Consider the following 18,073-nt stretch of genomic DNA (forward strand, 5'->3'; position numbering starts at 1 on the left):
TAAAATGGCGTATATTTTATCCTCTTTTGAAGAAAATAGTGGAGCAAAAAGAACGAGCCCTTGGATTAGTCCCGGTTCAAAAACGAAGCGCAGGTGTCGGCGAGGCTGACTCGGCAGCTCGCAACAATCGTAGAGAGGCGTCTATGTTTCGAAAACACAATTCGTTCCATTCGGATTGTTATCACCGGAAAAGGCAGCCTAGTACCTGAAAAAGCCATCGTTTTCGTCACGCCGAACCCGTCAGTCGACCAATTTTTCCAGACTGCACGATTTCCCTCGCGACCGCTGTTCGAACTTTTTTCAATTTACAATAACAATTCCAAGGATTCTTGCTTCGTCCTCAACGAAATATAAATGATTCATCGTTCTAATTTTTTAATAATATCTTACAATGTGACAATTTATGGGAGAAATATTTTCTCACATTTTTATCGTAAATTTTATTCCTGTTTCCTCCGATTTGTACGTCCGACGTCCACAGCAGGAGAATACGCGAGAATGCATTGTTCGTTGCGGTAGTTGGAAGAAAAAGCTGGTAATGAAAAAGGAGTTTGTTTATAGTCGTGCTTTACAGAAGGCCTCGTTGCTGTTGCTATGACTAATTGCTCACCAGGAGATTCCTGGCTCAGGATCTTCTCAACGATCTTCTTTTTCATTTCTGGCCTAGAATGTCCAGATGAGGTGGAGTAATTAAAAAGACTAGCTTTTAGTTCATAGAATCGGTTACCTTTTGAAATCGTATCAAGGTTATTGTCTCGTTATCTCTTAATTATCTTTGCCTAATCCAGTAAATACTACTGCGTCCAGTTTCTTGTTGCTGCACAAAGATGTCTGTCTCCTTCGATTAAGTCGAAGTTAATCGTCTGTAGAAAAATTGAATCTTCACTATTAAATTCTTCTCCCCAAATTTGTATGTTTATCGAATAAGTTCTAAACATTTGACTTAGCAATAGGTTGTATAATTCGGTAACTATACACATTGATAAATATTCCAGAATTTTTCAGATATTTTTGAAAGCCTAGAGCGGTAAAAAGATTTCACTTGGAAATAAAATCTTCCTAAGAAATTAAATATTAATTATGTATTTTGATACAAAAATAAAATTGGAATTGGAAAATAAGATTGGTCAGTCTGACTTTTGAGTGACACATACATTGTAGGTATCTATAGGCTAAATAATATTTTTCTACATCCATTCGATTCGTGTTTATCGGGTCACAAAATCGGGCAAGGAAAACATGTTTTACCAGCAATTCGTTCCCAACATTCCGTATATCGAAAGGGCTATTGAAGGTTTCTCGTGCGGCGCGAAGGACATCGAGCTTACTCCGAGCGGAAAATGTTTTCAGGTAGCTGTTACAGGTATACCAGTCGCGGCTGTCCTGGATACAGTAGGGGTCCGTTATCCTGCAGAGATAATCAGATTTCCCGTGACTGAGTTGTCAAAACTATGTCGTCCTTGACAACTCGGTTTCGAACGACGTTTCGCAGAAACGTGATTCGCCTCGTCCTTCTGACACTTGAAAATATTTTGAGTTCCAGCATCACCTAAAACGACTTTCCAACAAACGTCCTCCGCAATAATGGGCAATTTTGGAAATCTTGCGACTATTGAATTTAACGCTATACTAATTGGCAATTTTTTATAGAAATTTTATCGATAGTACATGTTTTAGGATATACAAATTTTTTTGTAAAATATTGGGTTGACAACTAAGTGATTGAAGAAAATTCAAAATTTTTCCTTAAAAATATAACTTTATTCAATTAGGTATTGTCCGTTTTTGTCGATGACCTTTTGCCATCTTTCAGGCAGTGTCATAATTCCATGTTCATAAAACTTCCGACTTTTGCCAGCAAAAAACTGAATTAAATGTGATTTTACATCATCAGCGTCATTAAAAATTTTACCATTTAAGGAGTTCTGCATGGAACGAAATAAATGGTAATCCGAAGGCGCGAGGTCAGGGCTATATGGTGGATTTGACAACACATCCCAACCTAAGTTCTCATAATTTTTGGCGAGTGACCAAAGATGTGTGGGGCTTTGCATTATCATGCTGGAAAACAACACCCTTACGATTTGCCAATTCTGGCCGCTTTTCTTCAACTGCATCGCTTAGTTTGGTGAGTCGTTCAACGTACACGTTTGAATTAATCGTTTGGTTTCTTGGTAAAGGTTCAAAGTACAGAATTCCACTAAACTGACGGCATAATCTTTTTTTGGTGAATCTCAGCTTTTGGTGTCGTCTGGGCTGGTTCGTCTTGCATCACCTACGATCTTTTCCCATTAACGTTGTTATAAACTATCCACTTTTGGTCGCCAGTAATCAGTCGTTTCAGAAATGGATCAATTTCGTTGCATTTCAGAAGCGAATCGCAGATGCTAATGCGTTGCGTCAAATGAATTTCCTTAAGCTGATGAGGGACCCAAAAATCGAGTTTCTTGACATAGCCAAGCTGTTTTAATTTTTTTTCAATGCACGTATGCGATACATTGAGCTTCCTGCAATCTCACGCGCTGTGCTATGACGATCTGAATCGATAATGGCCTTGATATGGGTCTCATCAACTTCGACTGGACTGCCAAATCGTTGAGCATTTTTCAGTGAAAAATCACCAGAACGAAATTTGGCAAACCAATTTTGACACTGCCTTTCTTCCAAGGCTTCAATCCCATATGCGGCACATAACTTCTTGTGTGCTTGCGATGCGTTCTTGCCTCATCGGAAATAATACAATAAAATATGTCTGAAATGCGCGTCTTGTTGTTCCATTTCTAAATTGAGATAGAAACGAAACTAAATAACTAATCGATAGAATTTTTTTACTAAATTAAAGGTGGAAGTCCAAACAATAAGAAGTGCTTTGAATACGTTGACAAAACAAAAGAATGTGCATAGCACCAATATATGGATAGCAGTTTATATTATATCTATTTCTTCATATATTTTAGCAAATGGTTTTAATGTTAAAGAAAATTGTAGTCTTCAATCAAGAACATGGTGTAACGTTATTTTAAATTTAATTTTAATCTAATAATGAAATTTTAGTTTAAAAATGGAAAATAGACCACAAACCCTAGTCACAGCTGCGAAAGTAAAAATGTACCTGCGATTTAAAATAATCTCCCTCACGTCGGTCGACCATAGAGTTATTTATTCATCTTATTATCCAGCTTAAGAAGTCATTAAGTCATGTTTACGTTTGCCTAGAAAAGCCGGTGTTTCGCATTTTCCTCAATCCTTCTTTACATAAGGGCAAGCTGGTATCCCGACTTTTCAACCTTAAAATAACAAATGATTCCCTCATGATTCGTAACAACAATGTCTTACCAAACCGTTACAACTCCTAACATAATCTTCCCTTATATTCCATACAATCTTTGTGAGTTAAATGTTCGCCTGCAAAAATCTTCTCAAAAATTTAGATGTAAAAACTATACAGCAAAATTCTATTGGATTTCGGATACTTGACTTGACAATTTGAAGGATCGCAAAGGGTAGCGAGGCACGTCAGAGGAAAACCATCGACGCCACGTTTAGAAATTGCAAAGGACGAGCGTGTCGAAAGCGGAGGCCTCGAGCAAACAGGATTTGCCGATTAACTTTCGAACTAACCATGAACCTTCGTGATCTTTCGGAGCACAACTACAAAGCACAGTAGGTCAGGGTCGACATTTTAACTTCTCGACACGCAGGAAATTTCGGCTTCCGACTGGAACGAATCTCCCGCGGATAAACGTACACCTTGCATAGTTGTTTCCGAGATCCTTGAAAAGGATCGTTCACGGCGGTTTCTGCCCGAGACCGGCCACAATGTTTTACAATACCCGTTTACGATGGTCGATCTTGTTTTCTCGTCTGTGACATTCGTTTACCACGCTGCGGTTTGCTTCTGCGATTCGATTAAAAAGTCCAAGATTTTTTTCCCCGTTTCGAATCGCGAATTATTTTGCGAAAGCTTCAAGTAAAATTTCAATCGCAATTAATCGTAAAATATACTTAAATGTTGCTTAATTTTTTTTTTTTTTTGTATTATTTGGAAGAATTTTACAATCAATTCTCATTGAGAATTATAAGTAAATTACTATGGCGTGGTACGGTACCATTTGTTGAAACGAACTTTTACCAAATTTTTATTCTTATGATACAGCGCTGCATATTTTACATTTGGTTGGTAGCTCAACGTGGTATTTGGTTATTAATTGTTATTTAATAATTATAACCGATAACGAAGAATATTACTTGCTATATATGAAGTTTTCTCAGTCGTTAAAATTACTAATGTTGTACAAAATATAACTAATACTTTATAACGTGTAAAGAGGAACAATTGTGCCATAACAAATGAACAACTACTTATGAAAATGCATGACTAATCAGTTATATGCAAATTTATAACTACAGATGCCGTAATTGCGTGGTGCTAGATTTATGCCCCAATAATTACAAACGTTAAACACGTTAGCAAAGTAAAAATAAATGCAACTACGACACCATGAAACGCACATTTATATTAACTTCTGCATTGTAGCTATCTGATTTCTAATATCGTGTATTATAATCTTGGACAATTCCAAGAAGCACGTAAATAAAAGAAACAAAGAGCTTAAAGAAAAGGTGTTTAGATTATGGTAAGAGTGAAAGAAGGCGAAAAAATAGAAAGTAGACTGGAACACGAGTTGAAAATCGCGAATGAGGAAAAGAAAAAGTCTGGATTCGCGTGTCGCGAGATATTCGTTATCGGTCGTGATACCGCGGTGCCATAATGGTGCATATGGGGGGAACACGAAGCGCTTAATTGAAATAGCGAAGCCTTACGACCGGCTCACCAAGGAAATCGTAATTCTGCTGAGTGTGGTGTGAAACGGTGAACGGGAGAACGCGAACGGCAATTCCAGTCTGGAAAATAAGACTAGAAGAAAGAAGGAAGACGTATCGTAGCGCGAGATGGTCGACAAGAAGAAATTTATTTTGTCGAGGAGATCGTTCAGATTGCAAAGAGAAGAAGAGAATAGCACGAAGGAAACGTAACATCTAAGATTTCCATGAGAGAAAAACGTTGGTAAATGAAGGTTCTATTTTTATATCCTCCTTTGCTGATGTTGATGATTCTTTGTAACAGAGAATACCTTGAACTTGCAAGTAGAAATTAGAGTGCACGGTTTCATCGTCTATAAAATCGACTCGAGTATATTTAACTGAACACCTGGTCGCTAACAAATCGGTTCTTTAACGATGTCCCTTAAATTCTAATTGATAATTATGATAGAACGATTGAGGAATCGTTACTTAAATAATCGCTTCCAGCCTTTTGCAATTACCAGTCGAACGTCCAGTAGATATATTATTTGCGAAGTTCGTTAGCGAAGAAACCAGCGAGGAGGGCAACAGTCGTTCACCTGGAGAAAAGGATGAGGCCACAGAACGTGGGAATTATCAGTCGAAGGCAGATTACACAGGTAATAATGGCTACCGGTTACCAGACATAGGTGACGACACGTTAATTTCAACGCTCGATTCCATTCGCTTTACCTTAAGGCGCTATTTCATCGCATTAAAGTTTTTCATATTTATAAAAAAATATATGATTGTTGATGTATGTTAAAATTTGTAGTTTACAGTAGTTAGTGTAAGTTAGTTTATTTATAGCTAATTTAAACTTCAACGAGGAAAAGATCGAACAACATCGGTGAACACCTGATTAACTCTTTCACGGCTTAGTACAAGAGAAACTCGGAGTAGGAGCTGTTATAAATCTCATATTGTAAATGTCATCATCAGATTGCGGATTTTTACGCATTTGTAGCGGCACATGAGCTGGAGGACAATTCAAACCATGTTGTTATTTTGCCTCGGAGTATCAATATCGTTAGGATACACAGAATGTAATAATAAATAAACTCGGGGCAAAATAATATCGCCGCTACGTGCAACCGTCAAGCGAAGACGAATTTGAAATTTTTGGCTCTCCCCCGACCAATATAAATAAACGGGCGCGATCGTAAGGAAGTTCAGTTATCAAACAGTTATCAGTTAGTCGCGCGAGTCAGTATCTACGAGTATCTAAGAGTATCGATCAGTTATCAACGAGTTATTAGCGATCTTATTTTGCGACTTATAGTACGAGTGTCTTTGCGAACATTAACTGTATTTATTTATTTAACATTTTAAATATACTTGACAGTTTCAACAAGGAGCAATCTCGTTTAATAAATCTCATGATCAACCATGCTCTACACAAGTCCTCTATATATTTATGGGAAATTTCAAAGAGCAAGATTGCACAGAATGCATGCTAATGTGCAAAAATATATAAACTATGCAAATTATATTACTGGTTCTAATTTGTAGTCGGTGAAGCAAATTTCTACCGGAGCTCCGTTTTTCAAATTATTTTCATAAAAATATAAATTTGCGTAAATATTCACAATCTAATCGCCATACGCAACGCGATTAACAATATCCATCTGTCATTAACGTTGAAAATATCTATAATATGTATATTTTTATATTTAGCATCAGGAATTGTAAAACATCTTGATAAAGGAAATAATTATCTGTTAAATATTTCGTTTCGAATTCTCCTGCATTTCATTACATCGTCAAAGGATTAAACGAAAATATTATTTGCCATGAAAATTTTACTATTTCTCAAGTGCTAATAATTTTAAGCTTCTAAATGGAGAAAAAACGAGAGAATCGTTCGAGTGTACGATCGTCGTTTAAAAAACAGTTGACAAACACGCAATCGACGGGCAGGATTAATTTCAACCGCAGTGTTGAGTAATAAATCGTGTTTTCAGGATGCGTGCAGGAACGACCGTCATTAACCGCCATTGGAAATAACACGTGGACGTGAAAGATTACACGCGCGAGAAATTGTGTTGGCGAATCGCACGCTCGAAACGGCACTAGCTTCTGGAATAATCTGAATAATCGTGAGGTCGTTGTTTCGCGCATTAAAATTGGCACGTCAATGTATGCGACAAAAGCTATCGACTCGAAACCTTCGAAGAACGCGATCGACTCGTGATTCATCGATAAGCATCGCTTCTTAACACTTTGACTGCCACGTTGGTCGTATATGACCCGCCACGGTTTCTCCTGTGACGCCACGATGGTCACTGGTCACCGGAGCGCTTCAACTTCTTACAATTGTAAAAATTGAATGAAAATTGACAGTTAGGGCATTTTGAATATAACCGATAAATAGAAGATACTTTGAAATAAAAAGTGCCCCATTGAACAATTAAACATTTTCATTAGAACATCAATAAAAAAAATGAGAACAAATCTTGCATCTAACGGTGCGTTGTGTTAAAACACTTTAAACATAAATGTGGCTCACCGATACAATCTGGACAATAGGTGGTCACCTTTTTGGTCCGATTCTTAGCAATTTTTGATCCTGACTGTTTAATATTTTTTTTATAACACTCTCTGCAAAATTTTTGTGCCAGGTACGCTTGCCCTTCTTTCTTCTGCATTTCGTGTCGCGATCTTTGTCGAATAAGTATATTTGACGGCTCTGGTGAATGGCACTGTGTAAGATGCATTGCGAGTGCCATTCTAAAATCTGATACCTTGATTTTTGTGTTTGTTGCTTGTTTATAGAGTATCATCGCGTTTAAAATTGACGTATTTAGCAATAACTCTAAAGCTAATTTTATATACCACTTGAGGTTTCTTTTATGTGGTGTAGAACATGCTATCATTTGATCCGATAAATCTACAGCACAGTTTCCTCTGTTGTGATCTACCACTACCATTGGTTTATCACAAACATAATCTTTTTTGCGGACCTCTACCATTTCAGCCGAATGTTTCGTCGAAATCATAACAATGTCACGCTTGTCTCTCCATCTTACTACTATAAATAGAACGAGTAAGTACTGTTTACTAATATCTTATACACGTTTCCACAATATATTCTGGATGTTTTGCTTACGATGAAATAACGAATGCAAATGGTTTGTTGAAGTAAACAAAACCTTATTACGATATATCGCTATCAACTGTTACCAAGGCGCTACGATGGTCACCCGTGACCACCAATGAAATAAACGGTCCATTGGGGAAGAATATTCTCTTACATCATCAATTTATTATTATTTTACCATTATATGTTTTGAATAATAAAAATACTCTCATGGCGTCCTGAGCGAAGCATGTGATTTCTGCATGGCAGTCAAAGTGTTAACGTCATTTTCTTGATTCGCGACAAAATGGAAAATAAGTTTCTTCAGATATTACTTGAAAATTAAGGAAGGGATCGTGTAGTATTTGACTGACTTGATATATCTATCAGGGTTCCAAAGGACGATCGAACGTAATGTTTATCATACTGAAGATCCTTTTGACGGCATAGCCATTTTTTAGAAATCAGCTAACGATAATTAAAAAATGTAATTTAAAAGCGAAATAAAGAAACGATAGATAAAATTATCTTTAAAAATATCGCCAACAAATTTAAATATGTATCGTGTTAGTGTTAAGGTATTTGTAAATGTATGAAAACATTCATAAAAATTTTGTTTATCATTTATACATATTAGATAATTTGATATACAGGTATTTGTCTCTATGGTTCTTTTAACAATCTTTAATTTTTTAATTTTACATTAACCCTTTGCACTCGGAATTTTATTTCAATTTCATTAGCAGCAGCTGCCAACGCTTTTAAGTGTTTTATTTGAAATTTTACATCACATTAACCCTTTGCACTCAGAATTTTATTTCAATTTCGTTAGCAGCAGCTCCCAACGCTTTGAAATGTTTTATTTGAAATTTACTTTAACTAAAAAATAAGACAATTTAAATAAATAAAGGAAGAAAGAAATTCACTTAAATACTAGTTTTATTCACACTATTGTTGTATTTTATAATTTTTAAGCGTATGATGCATCTTGAAAGAATTTCCAGAATGCAATCCTGATTCTTTTTCGCACGTTTCATAAAAAAGTGGGACTTCAACAAAGGAGCTCCTGAGATAAAAACTGATGTCGAGTCACACTCGATATAGGAGTGCAGAGGGTTAATTTTAATTTTATATTATGCAAATGTTTCAAATATTGAAACTGCAAATTTTTCCATACACTTGAATAATCTCGTATTCAGGTTACCTAGACGAACATTAAACTGGCTTTGTGTACAAAATTAAAATAACTCGCGGAAGTTTTATAATTTTCTAGCAACAGAAGGGAATAAAGCTTTCTTTATTCTTAATATTTCTACTCCACGATGCGGGCTCTTTAGTGCCAGAAAATGATTTCCATCTTCCAGTGAAAAAGCTGCAATTACGTCTCGTTAAGATCGCGAAAGCGTTAATATTGCCTTTTAAGCTCGCGAGTGTGCCGCGATTCTATCAGGAACATGCGACGGTTTTTTTTTCCTCCTACGAACTTCTCACAGTGAAATTCTTCTGTGGAATTATGACACAGGTATAGGTTGGAACGATCACGGTATTGGAAGCAGCGATGTAAAACGAACGGTGAACGTTGCCTGTCTGACAGTGAAATTCGGCTCGTCGCGTTTCATGACATTTTAATGTCATGCTCGTTCGTCGATCGGCCAAAGAAATCTTAAACCGAAGCGAAGACGTGTCATTAACTCCACATCGATTTCCTTCTTTCACGGAAGTCATCTGGTAATTGCGAGTTTGTAATTGATTTCATTTCGACAGAAGCCTCGTTATCACGAGGTCGACAGCTGGTATTTTTGCGAATATCTGCTTATACCGATGTCCAAATATTTCCATACTCGATGTAAGAAAAAATTCAAATAAATTTCTACTAAATAGATTCCAGGAAATTAGCACTATATTATATATCCGTTTATATTATTTTTTTTTTTTTTTTTTAATTGAAATTTAATCGAATTAAAATCCAAAACTCCCGGAGCCTTTTCGTTAAAGTGTCTAATAATAATACGCAACGTGGGAAATGTTGGACCAATTTATAATCCGTAGAGACGTTTCATCATAATGCGCTGTGTCGGCCAATTAATTGCTAGCGCTTTGCTACGAGTAGGCTGCAAGTAGAAAGGAAAAATAAATGAACGGAACAACGAAAAGAAAATGTAATGGTGTTTATCTCTTTTCTCTTCTGGCCATTCCTTTCTTCTTTCTTCTTGAATATTATTTCTTCTTTGCGATTTACTTTTCGAGAAATTCTTAAGTCTTCATCTTGTCTTAATTTGTATTTCCTTATGGCATCCAATCCTAGGATAAGGTCGAACGTAAAGTTATCGTTGCGTACTACGAAAACATCTATTTCTTCTTCTATTTTATTTATCTTCATTTGAAGTCTCGCCCGGCTACTCGCGAAGTCGTTGCCACTGACAGTTTTCTGATCTGCTTTTATTTGATCAATAATCTTTTGACTAATAAAGCTCGAGTATTAAGTATATTAGTATTAAGTTTCATTCTTCATGCTGGAAAATTAACACTCCCCGACGTAAGCCTGAGAAAATTGCTGAGAAGATAAATCTCAGAGTGAGAAATTTTCAATGATTCCAATTGGCTTCATTGGGATTCATGTAGAATCTTTAAGCTCGTAATATGAATTACGTATAATTGCCATGTTTATAATTCTAAATAAGATATAACAATCGGGTAGAATTAATATTCAAGCCTAACACCAACTCTTAAATATCTAGAATATTTACTTTCGTGTTATTACGTTGAAATTTACTTCAATTTTCATTAATTTCGCTAATTGCACTCGCGTGATACGATCGATATATTTTTGAAGAACAGCCCAGGCCATTGTGCGTGTCATCTAGTTCCGGATGCGAGGCCACCTGGTGAAACCAGTCATTACGCGTGCACTTTCAGATTTCATCTGAAAGAGATTCGCAAAATTGCCGGTGGTAGGTAGATTCGAGACGGTGAACACCGCTCGTGGTACAAAGCGAGACGGACGATGCTCGTTGAGATTTCAACTGTCACGACATCAAAATATCGCTGTTGGGTCGCGATCGGCACCGAAATCGTGCGCCCGTTTGAACGCGTATAAATTGTAATCCGATGAGTCGAATTTGTCCGTGGTGTTTAATCTTCAGCGACTGTCCTATTTATTTGCGAATGTTCCACGCGTTTCGGAAGCTACCATTTTGCCAAACTTTGCATAAATTAAGAAACAAACGTTTACGAATCTTTACGCTTCTCGTGGCTGTATTCCATCTTGTACAAAGTCAGAAAATATTTGTCAAGAAATTAATGACCGATCTAATAAAACGATAATTGTAACGTACTGCAAAAAGTTCCATTCGATAAGTGAAATGACAACAGAGAGCAAAGATAAAGACACAAAGGAATCTGCGCAATCTAAAGAAATGGCACAACTAAACAAAAGCTTGTATAAAGGAACAATTAAGATCCTTCCCTTCAGCCAAACCCATAAATCCATTTAAGTCAAATCTTAAAGGACCTCTTTCCTCGATAACAGAGCTAGACGAGTATAAAAGCACCCTTCGCAAGAAAGTGGTCGACGACAAAGATTCAGGCGTGACATTACAAGCATTTCGGTCAGTTTAAATCTGCAAGAGATCCACGAGTTGAGAGCCACTCATCGACGTGTGTGGTCCGCTCTAGCGGCGAGGTGCCGACACTCGAAGCTTCCCCCTCTGCTCGTCTTCTTCGTCGTCTTCTTCTTCTTCTTCTTCTTTCTTCCTCGTCGCGTTTTTTTCTTGTTTTCTCTCCTCTGCCCTTCATTGTTAGCCTCCTCGCTCTGCCTGTTCCGTCGTTCTCGCTCGTCTCGGTCGCTCGCGAGCAAACCTCAGACGAAGAGGAACGAAGGAACGACACGCATCCTCGCTGCGTCGCTCCTCCGCCAAGCCTCGGTACTCGTCCCAGAGTTTCGTTTCCCGTCGTTCCTCTTTCGCTCTCTTGCTTCTTTCTATCGTCCTCTGACTCTTTGGTCCGCAGTTCGCTCGCTCACTCACGCGCGCGCCACCGCATCATTATACACCGGCACACCGCTCGGCACGAATCTACTTTAGGTGGGTTCGCCATGTCCTCTTTCAACTCGTCCCAGGGGACATGCAACCCTCTCTGACTCTCCCATTGGCTCGGCTTATTACCGGCTCGCCTAATACCGTCCTTGTCGCACTCGTTAGGATCTGGACGGGCTCGTTGGTACGCTCAGGTGCGCTCTCGCATCGCCTCGTATCTCCACCGTCTCTCCTCTCTCTGAACGACCGGCTTCTGGATTGCTAATCCAACGTTCGAGACCCCAACGATTCCGACGAAAATCAGTCGCGGACGAGGTGGAAATCATCGTTACCTGTAATGACGAGACGTCTGCGTTCGCTACATGCTATCTTATGTATATCTGTCCATGGATGCAAGACTGGTGGAAGGAATGCAGTGTCTGATTCGTTTGTAGTTTGACTTGATCACTATTTTTTACTCGTATTTTCATCGTTCACCGAGATGCTTATAATATTTATCAAGCGAATTATACCAAGTATTAATAAGTCGAGATTAAGTTTATTTGGTAGTCGATGCGATGGCAATGATCGTTACGTACAATGGCAAGCTTTATATGCATTATGTACATACGTAGTCTGTTCATGAACGAAAAGAAAGCGCTAATGGAAGAATGCAGGTCTAGTTGACTTATAGTCTATTAGCATAATCTTTTCTTGATACAATCTGTAGCTGATAACAAGTTTTATATGAGGATCTCACGTGGAAAGATATAATAAGCCCATTTTTGTTGATTTTCTGACTTTCGTGCGATTTTGTGACTAAACAGGAGAGAAGAAAAAGGAGATGATGTTACAAGCATTGCTTTTTACATTTACCTCAGGATTTCCTTATGTTATTTTCGTGCAGTGAATGAATTTATGAAAGTGTAATTTATTTGAATATAAAAAAAAAAAAAAAAAATATAAAAGTGAAGTTAATCAGTTGGGCTTCTGAAAGACTCGAAATTTGAAGGCTTACAGATAAATGGAAATTTCTTGTTGGGAGAAAATGTACATAGAACGTTTAGTGTGAAAAATGGATTCCGTTTGGGTGAAAAATCAACTGTGTGAATGTGAAAAAAAAAAGAGGAGTATCGGAGGGCACAAACAACTTCGGGGCAGCTTAATGAGGCTTAGTAAGAGGCGGATTCATCCTCTAAGCTCAGCTTACGTGGCGTGCACGCGCATGCCTGGCTCACGTACGCGCATGTGCCCTCAGCCTTCCAGCGATTTCAACCGATCCCAGTACCGCGAATCTATGCAAATGAGCGGCCAATTATGTTGCGAGCCCGTAAAAACTGCACCTTGTTAGAGGAACGTCGTGGCGGCGTGACGTAACGACGGCCGGACAACCTCTCACAAAGACCCGCGACAAAAGGGGAGAAGGCCAGAACCGAAGAAGATACGGATCCTGGCCCGTGTCCACCACTTTTTCCAATTCCTCGTCTAACAGGAGAACGAGAGAAACTAGAGACGCTCCTTCCTTGCGAGATCCGCGAAACAGATTCGAAACTAGACCATGTCGAGGAAGATGATTTTTTGGTAAGTAGTTGGTATACCTTTTAGGGGATGAGAACGCTGGCAGATGTTGCCTCGTGCGGGGTATCGATGATCGTTTTCTTGAAGATGAAATAATTTATCTGCAACTACTCGCACAATAATTTACCGATTAATAATATTAGGAAACTCACAAGTTTACTTGTTGTTGGAATACAACGATATTTCACGCATAGGCATAAGTACCCATACACAGTCACCCACATAGGCATTTGAACAGGACACTTACACAGGTCATACTCATTACTGTATAGAGAGTGAGGTGCAAAGTATTTAAGGGATCATGGGTCACTACCTAAGTCTGGTCTGAAAGTAACTGGCCAACAATCAACAATTCCTCCATATTTTGTTAATTATATCACTCGCTTATATACATTTGGTTCTGTAGTTCTGTTTAATAAATATCACTGAATATTATTTTAACATAAACATTGTGTCTTCCACAGATTATTAATCTTAACTTCAAGATTAAATTCTAACAGTATTTTATATGGGAGTTTCTTTTAGATGCATTGCGCTCTGCACGAGTTGCGTGTTACGCTTGCAATCTGAAGATGTGAAAAGAACTTATCTATATGTTTATAAATAAAAGAACTTATCTATGTGTTTATAAATTCTGCATTACATGTAGATTCCGGATTTTTATGTATTAGGTCGTCCGAATCATTGTCTCGAATTTAAAATGAACTGCCTCGCCATGAATGACTCTGGTAATAAGTGCATGTCCCATAAATTGTGGGTATAACGATTTGGAGATTATTGTTGTGACTGTTTGGGAAAGTGTATTTGTTGCAATACCCTTACACAGACACTCACACAGGCATTTGAACAGGACACTTATACAGGTCATACTTATTACTGTATAGAGTGTGGGGTTCAAAATACTTAAGGGATCATGGGTCACTACCTAAGTCTGGTCTGAGAATAATTGGCCAACAATCAACAATTCTTCCATACTTTGTTAATTATATCACTTGCTTATATACATTTGGTTCTGTAGTTCTGTTTAATAAATATCACTGAATATTATTTCAACACAAACATTGTGTCTTCCACAGATTATTAATCTTAACTTCAAGATTAAATTCTAACACTTGTACAATTTCATTTGTCATTAGCGAACTTGTTAATATTAACCCTTTGCACTCCTATGTCCAGTTCTTTCATGTCCAAATCAATAGATGTCCTAGAAAACCAGGATTGCATCCTGGAAATTGTTTCAAGATACGCTTAAAAATTAGAAAATACAACAATAGTGTGAATAAAAGTGAATTTAAGTGAATTTCTTTCTTCCTTTATTTATTTAAATTGTCTTATTTTTTAGTTAAAGCAAATTTCAAATAAAAGTGTTGGGAACTGCTGTTAACGAAATTGAAATAAAATTTTGAGTGCAGAGGGTTAAGGGCGTTTATTTGTAATATTAGTTTGCAATAAATATGTTGCAACCCTCGCATACATTTTCAGATTGCTTCCATATCTTACCAATACAATCACGATGGCCATGTCTCTTTATAGTACAAATGAAATTTTGCAAAGCTTCCTACAACCTATGTAATATATCTATAAAAGTTTTCTATAACAAGTAAGCGAAATATTTTTATTTAACAATATGGTCCTCTTCAACTTTAATGTACTTCGTGTACTAGCGCATTTATTGGGAAAATAAATTTTCATGGGAAAATACATTTCTTAGAATTTTTCGAAATAGCTGTTTACTGCGGCTATTGCTTCATCATCCGACGGAAATCGCTGACTATCAAGAAATTTCTTAATTTTGGATGGAAGTCTGAGGGTGGTAAATCTGAAGAATATGCAGGGTAGGAAATCGTACTTCGAATCAGCGATTTCTGTCGTAGATGTGATACTTGTAACCATTTCACTACGCACACCAACGTATCTTCGTTCAAAGTAACTTTTCTAACAAATTATTTGACATATCGCATTATAAGAAAAATATTGCTTTACTATGAGTCAATAATATTTCAAATATCACCATCATCTGTAGATGAGACCGTGAACGTTTCAAATTACCCCATACGTTTTCTTACCTTCATTATACATTTTTAAATAATCCTAAAATATATCTATTCAGCTTTTGTTTAACAACTCAGCATTCCTCTTGTCAATTAGCTAAAACTCGCACAACTATTGCCTCAGCATCCCATAACACGAATCAAAGTTCTTTTACATGTAGCTGCACATGAGCTAAAGGACAATTCGAATGATGTTGTTGTTTTGTCTTGGAGTAGCAATATCGTTAGTTATTAATACACACAATGTATTAATAAATAAACTCCGAGCAAAATAATGTCGCGGCTACGTGTAATCGTCGAACGTACACAAATTCGAATTTTCCGACTCTCATAAATAAACGGACGCGATCGTAAGAATGGCAGTCTAACAGTCATCTATCAGTTATCAACGAGTTTATTTTGTTATCACGACTTGTCAATGACTTATACACTGTCTTAGCGAATTCGTTAGTACAAGCGTCTTAACGACATTACCTGTATTTATTAATTTATTTATTATTTTAAATACACTTGACGGTTTCAACAACGAGCAATCTCGTCTAATAAATCTCACGATCAACCATCCTCTACGTACACAATAATTTTTGCCAATTTTTCATAGAAATGCTATAGATTTATAACAATTTCCAGTGAATTTTTGCAAACTGTATGGATTAAGTTTTAATTTCTTTGATAAAAATCGTATACTTTGGCACGATACTTATCAATATTTTACATTATCTCTTTTTCTTTTGCTTTCTTCACGATTACTGTCCAATATACATATGCTATCTTTTTATAAAAATTGCAATTTTTTTTATAAAACCGATTCTATATTTTATATCGTATCATGTTATATTTGTTGAGGTCAACTGATAGAAGAACGAGTGGATGAATTTGTAATAGAAAAATGTATTGAAATAAATAAAGGTATAAGTATAAGCTTATGCTGATCCAGATGCTCTCTAGTGTTACAATACAATAGAATCGATAGGAAGCACGTTCATATATTTGTAGCAAAAGGACATTACCAAAAAAGTTAGCTTATAGCTCTAGCTAAAGGCTGCAAGGAACATAAATAGAAATTTATTTGTAGCGACACATGAGTCTGAGGACGATGCGAATCGAGAGAGACTCATGTTGTTGTTCTGCCTCGGGACGCTGACACCGTCTTGACGTACAAAACGTAACGATAAACAAACGCAGAGTAAAACAGTGTTGCCGCTACGTGCAGCCGTCAATCGAAGTTTTCTCAAGCACTGAAACCATCGACAGCGTATAGACAAAAGACTGGAACGAAGGCAGACTTTAAACAGTAGACAGGCGACGATGGCTTCAGGGCTTTCGGTCATAGGGTAACACTGCTAGCATGCGGATCTGGACAAGCTCAAATTATATTCCTACTTGTATTTACACTTGTGTATTAAAATATATTTCCTACTTTACAATTTATCCGCGCGTTCCTCTGTTCACACATCTAATAACCTTAACAATAAACGAACACGATCGTTAAGACAATCATTGTATACGCCTATCAGGCAACACTGAACGAACGACGACTAATTCTGTACCGCAAATAATTTTAAATACATTTGACTACAACAAGTATCAACTCGTCTCATCTCTATATACACGTTTAATCGTCCTCCATACTTCCATTTATTTTAGAAGTTACATTAGAAGAAGATAACATGAATAGTACTGATTGAAAAATAATTTTGAAAAAAATATGTATGGTTCGACATAATATTCGTATAATTCGTATAATACAGGGTCTTCTACTGTACTTCAATCCACGAGACGAATAATTAATTAATAATATAAATTACTATGGGAGAATAAGAAAAGACTGGAGAACTACACTAAGTATCAACTCGTCTCATCACTATCACATCACACTATCACACCAACACGTGCAATCGTCTTCTACATATTTATTAGTTTCTTTGTCCTAGACCTTGTAACCCAAAACGTGATTTATATTCAAGAGTACAATAATATGGTTCTCTTCTTATTTAGAATATTTTTGTTTCACTAAATTCTCGGTCACGGATCTACATAAATAAAGATGTAGAGTTTTTCTTGAAGTAGTTACTTCAACATGATTAATTATAAAATCGTTGATTCCAGTGTTTTTTAACTTATTAACAATTAAATGACACTCTTAAGTGTTTCGTGTTTACGTCGAATTGTTTTTTAATTATTTTTTTAATGAAACTTTTAAATATTTCATTAATTTCCCAACAAACATGTATCTACTTGTTTTCAAAATCCTATTTTTTACAAATCCAAACATTCCATTCTTTTCACGCTATGAAACTTAACTACTTCGAACATCAGAAATTCTACGCAAATTCTACAAATTTTTCTTCAAGTAATTACTTCGACAATATCAAAGATCAGAGTTATGTTCACAAAAAATTTGTCACTTAGAAAAAACTATAAACGAACTGCACTATAAAGAAAATACTATAAATTCAATTTTGATACAACGATATATAGAAATGTTTTCAAATCTGATTCTGCAA

The 18,073-nt window shown here is 36.6% G+C and overlaps 1 protein-coding gene across 1 annotated transcript in view; it reads right to left on the reverse strand.

Moving 5' to 3' along the window:
* Window positions 1-1,739: 1,739 nt before the first annotated feature.
* Window positions 1,740-18,073, reverse strand: part of LOC141445781 (mariner Mos1 transposase) — a 56,712-nt gene continuing 40,378 nt past the window's right edge. The window contains exon 2 of the mRNA XM_074111793.1: window positions 1,740-2,006. Within this exon, the coding sequence (XP_073967894.1) occupies window positions 1,761-2,006 (246 nt within the window). The 3' untranslated portion in view covers window positions 1,740-1,760. The remainder of the gene's footprint in view (window positions 2,007-18,073) is intronic.

The sequence above is a fragment of the Bombus fervidus genome, chromosome 6 (genome assembly GCF_041682495.2).
Source record: "Bombus fervidus isolate BK054 chromosome 6, iyBomFerv1, whole genome shotgun sequence".
In the NCBI taxonomy this organism is placed as follows: domain Eukaryota; kingdom Metazoa; phylum Arthropoda; class Insecta; order Hymenoptera; family Apidae; genus Bombus; species Bombus fervidus.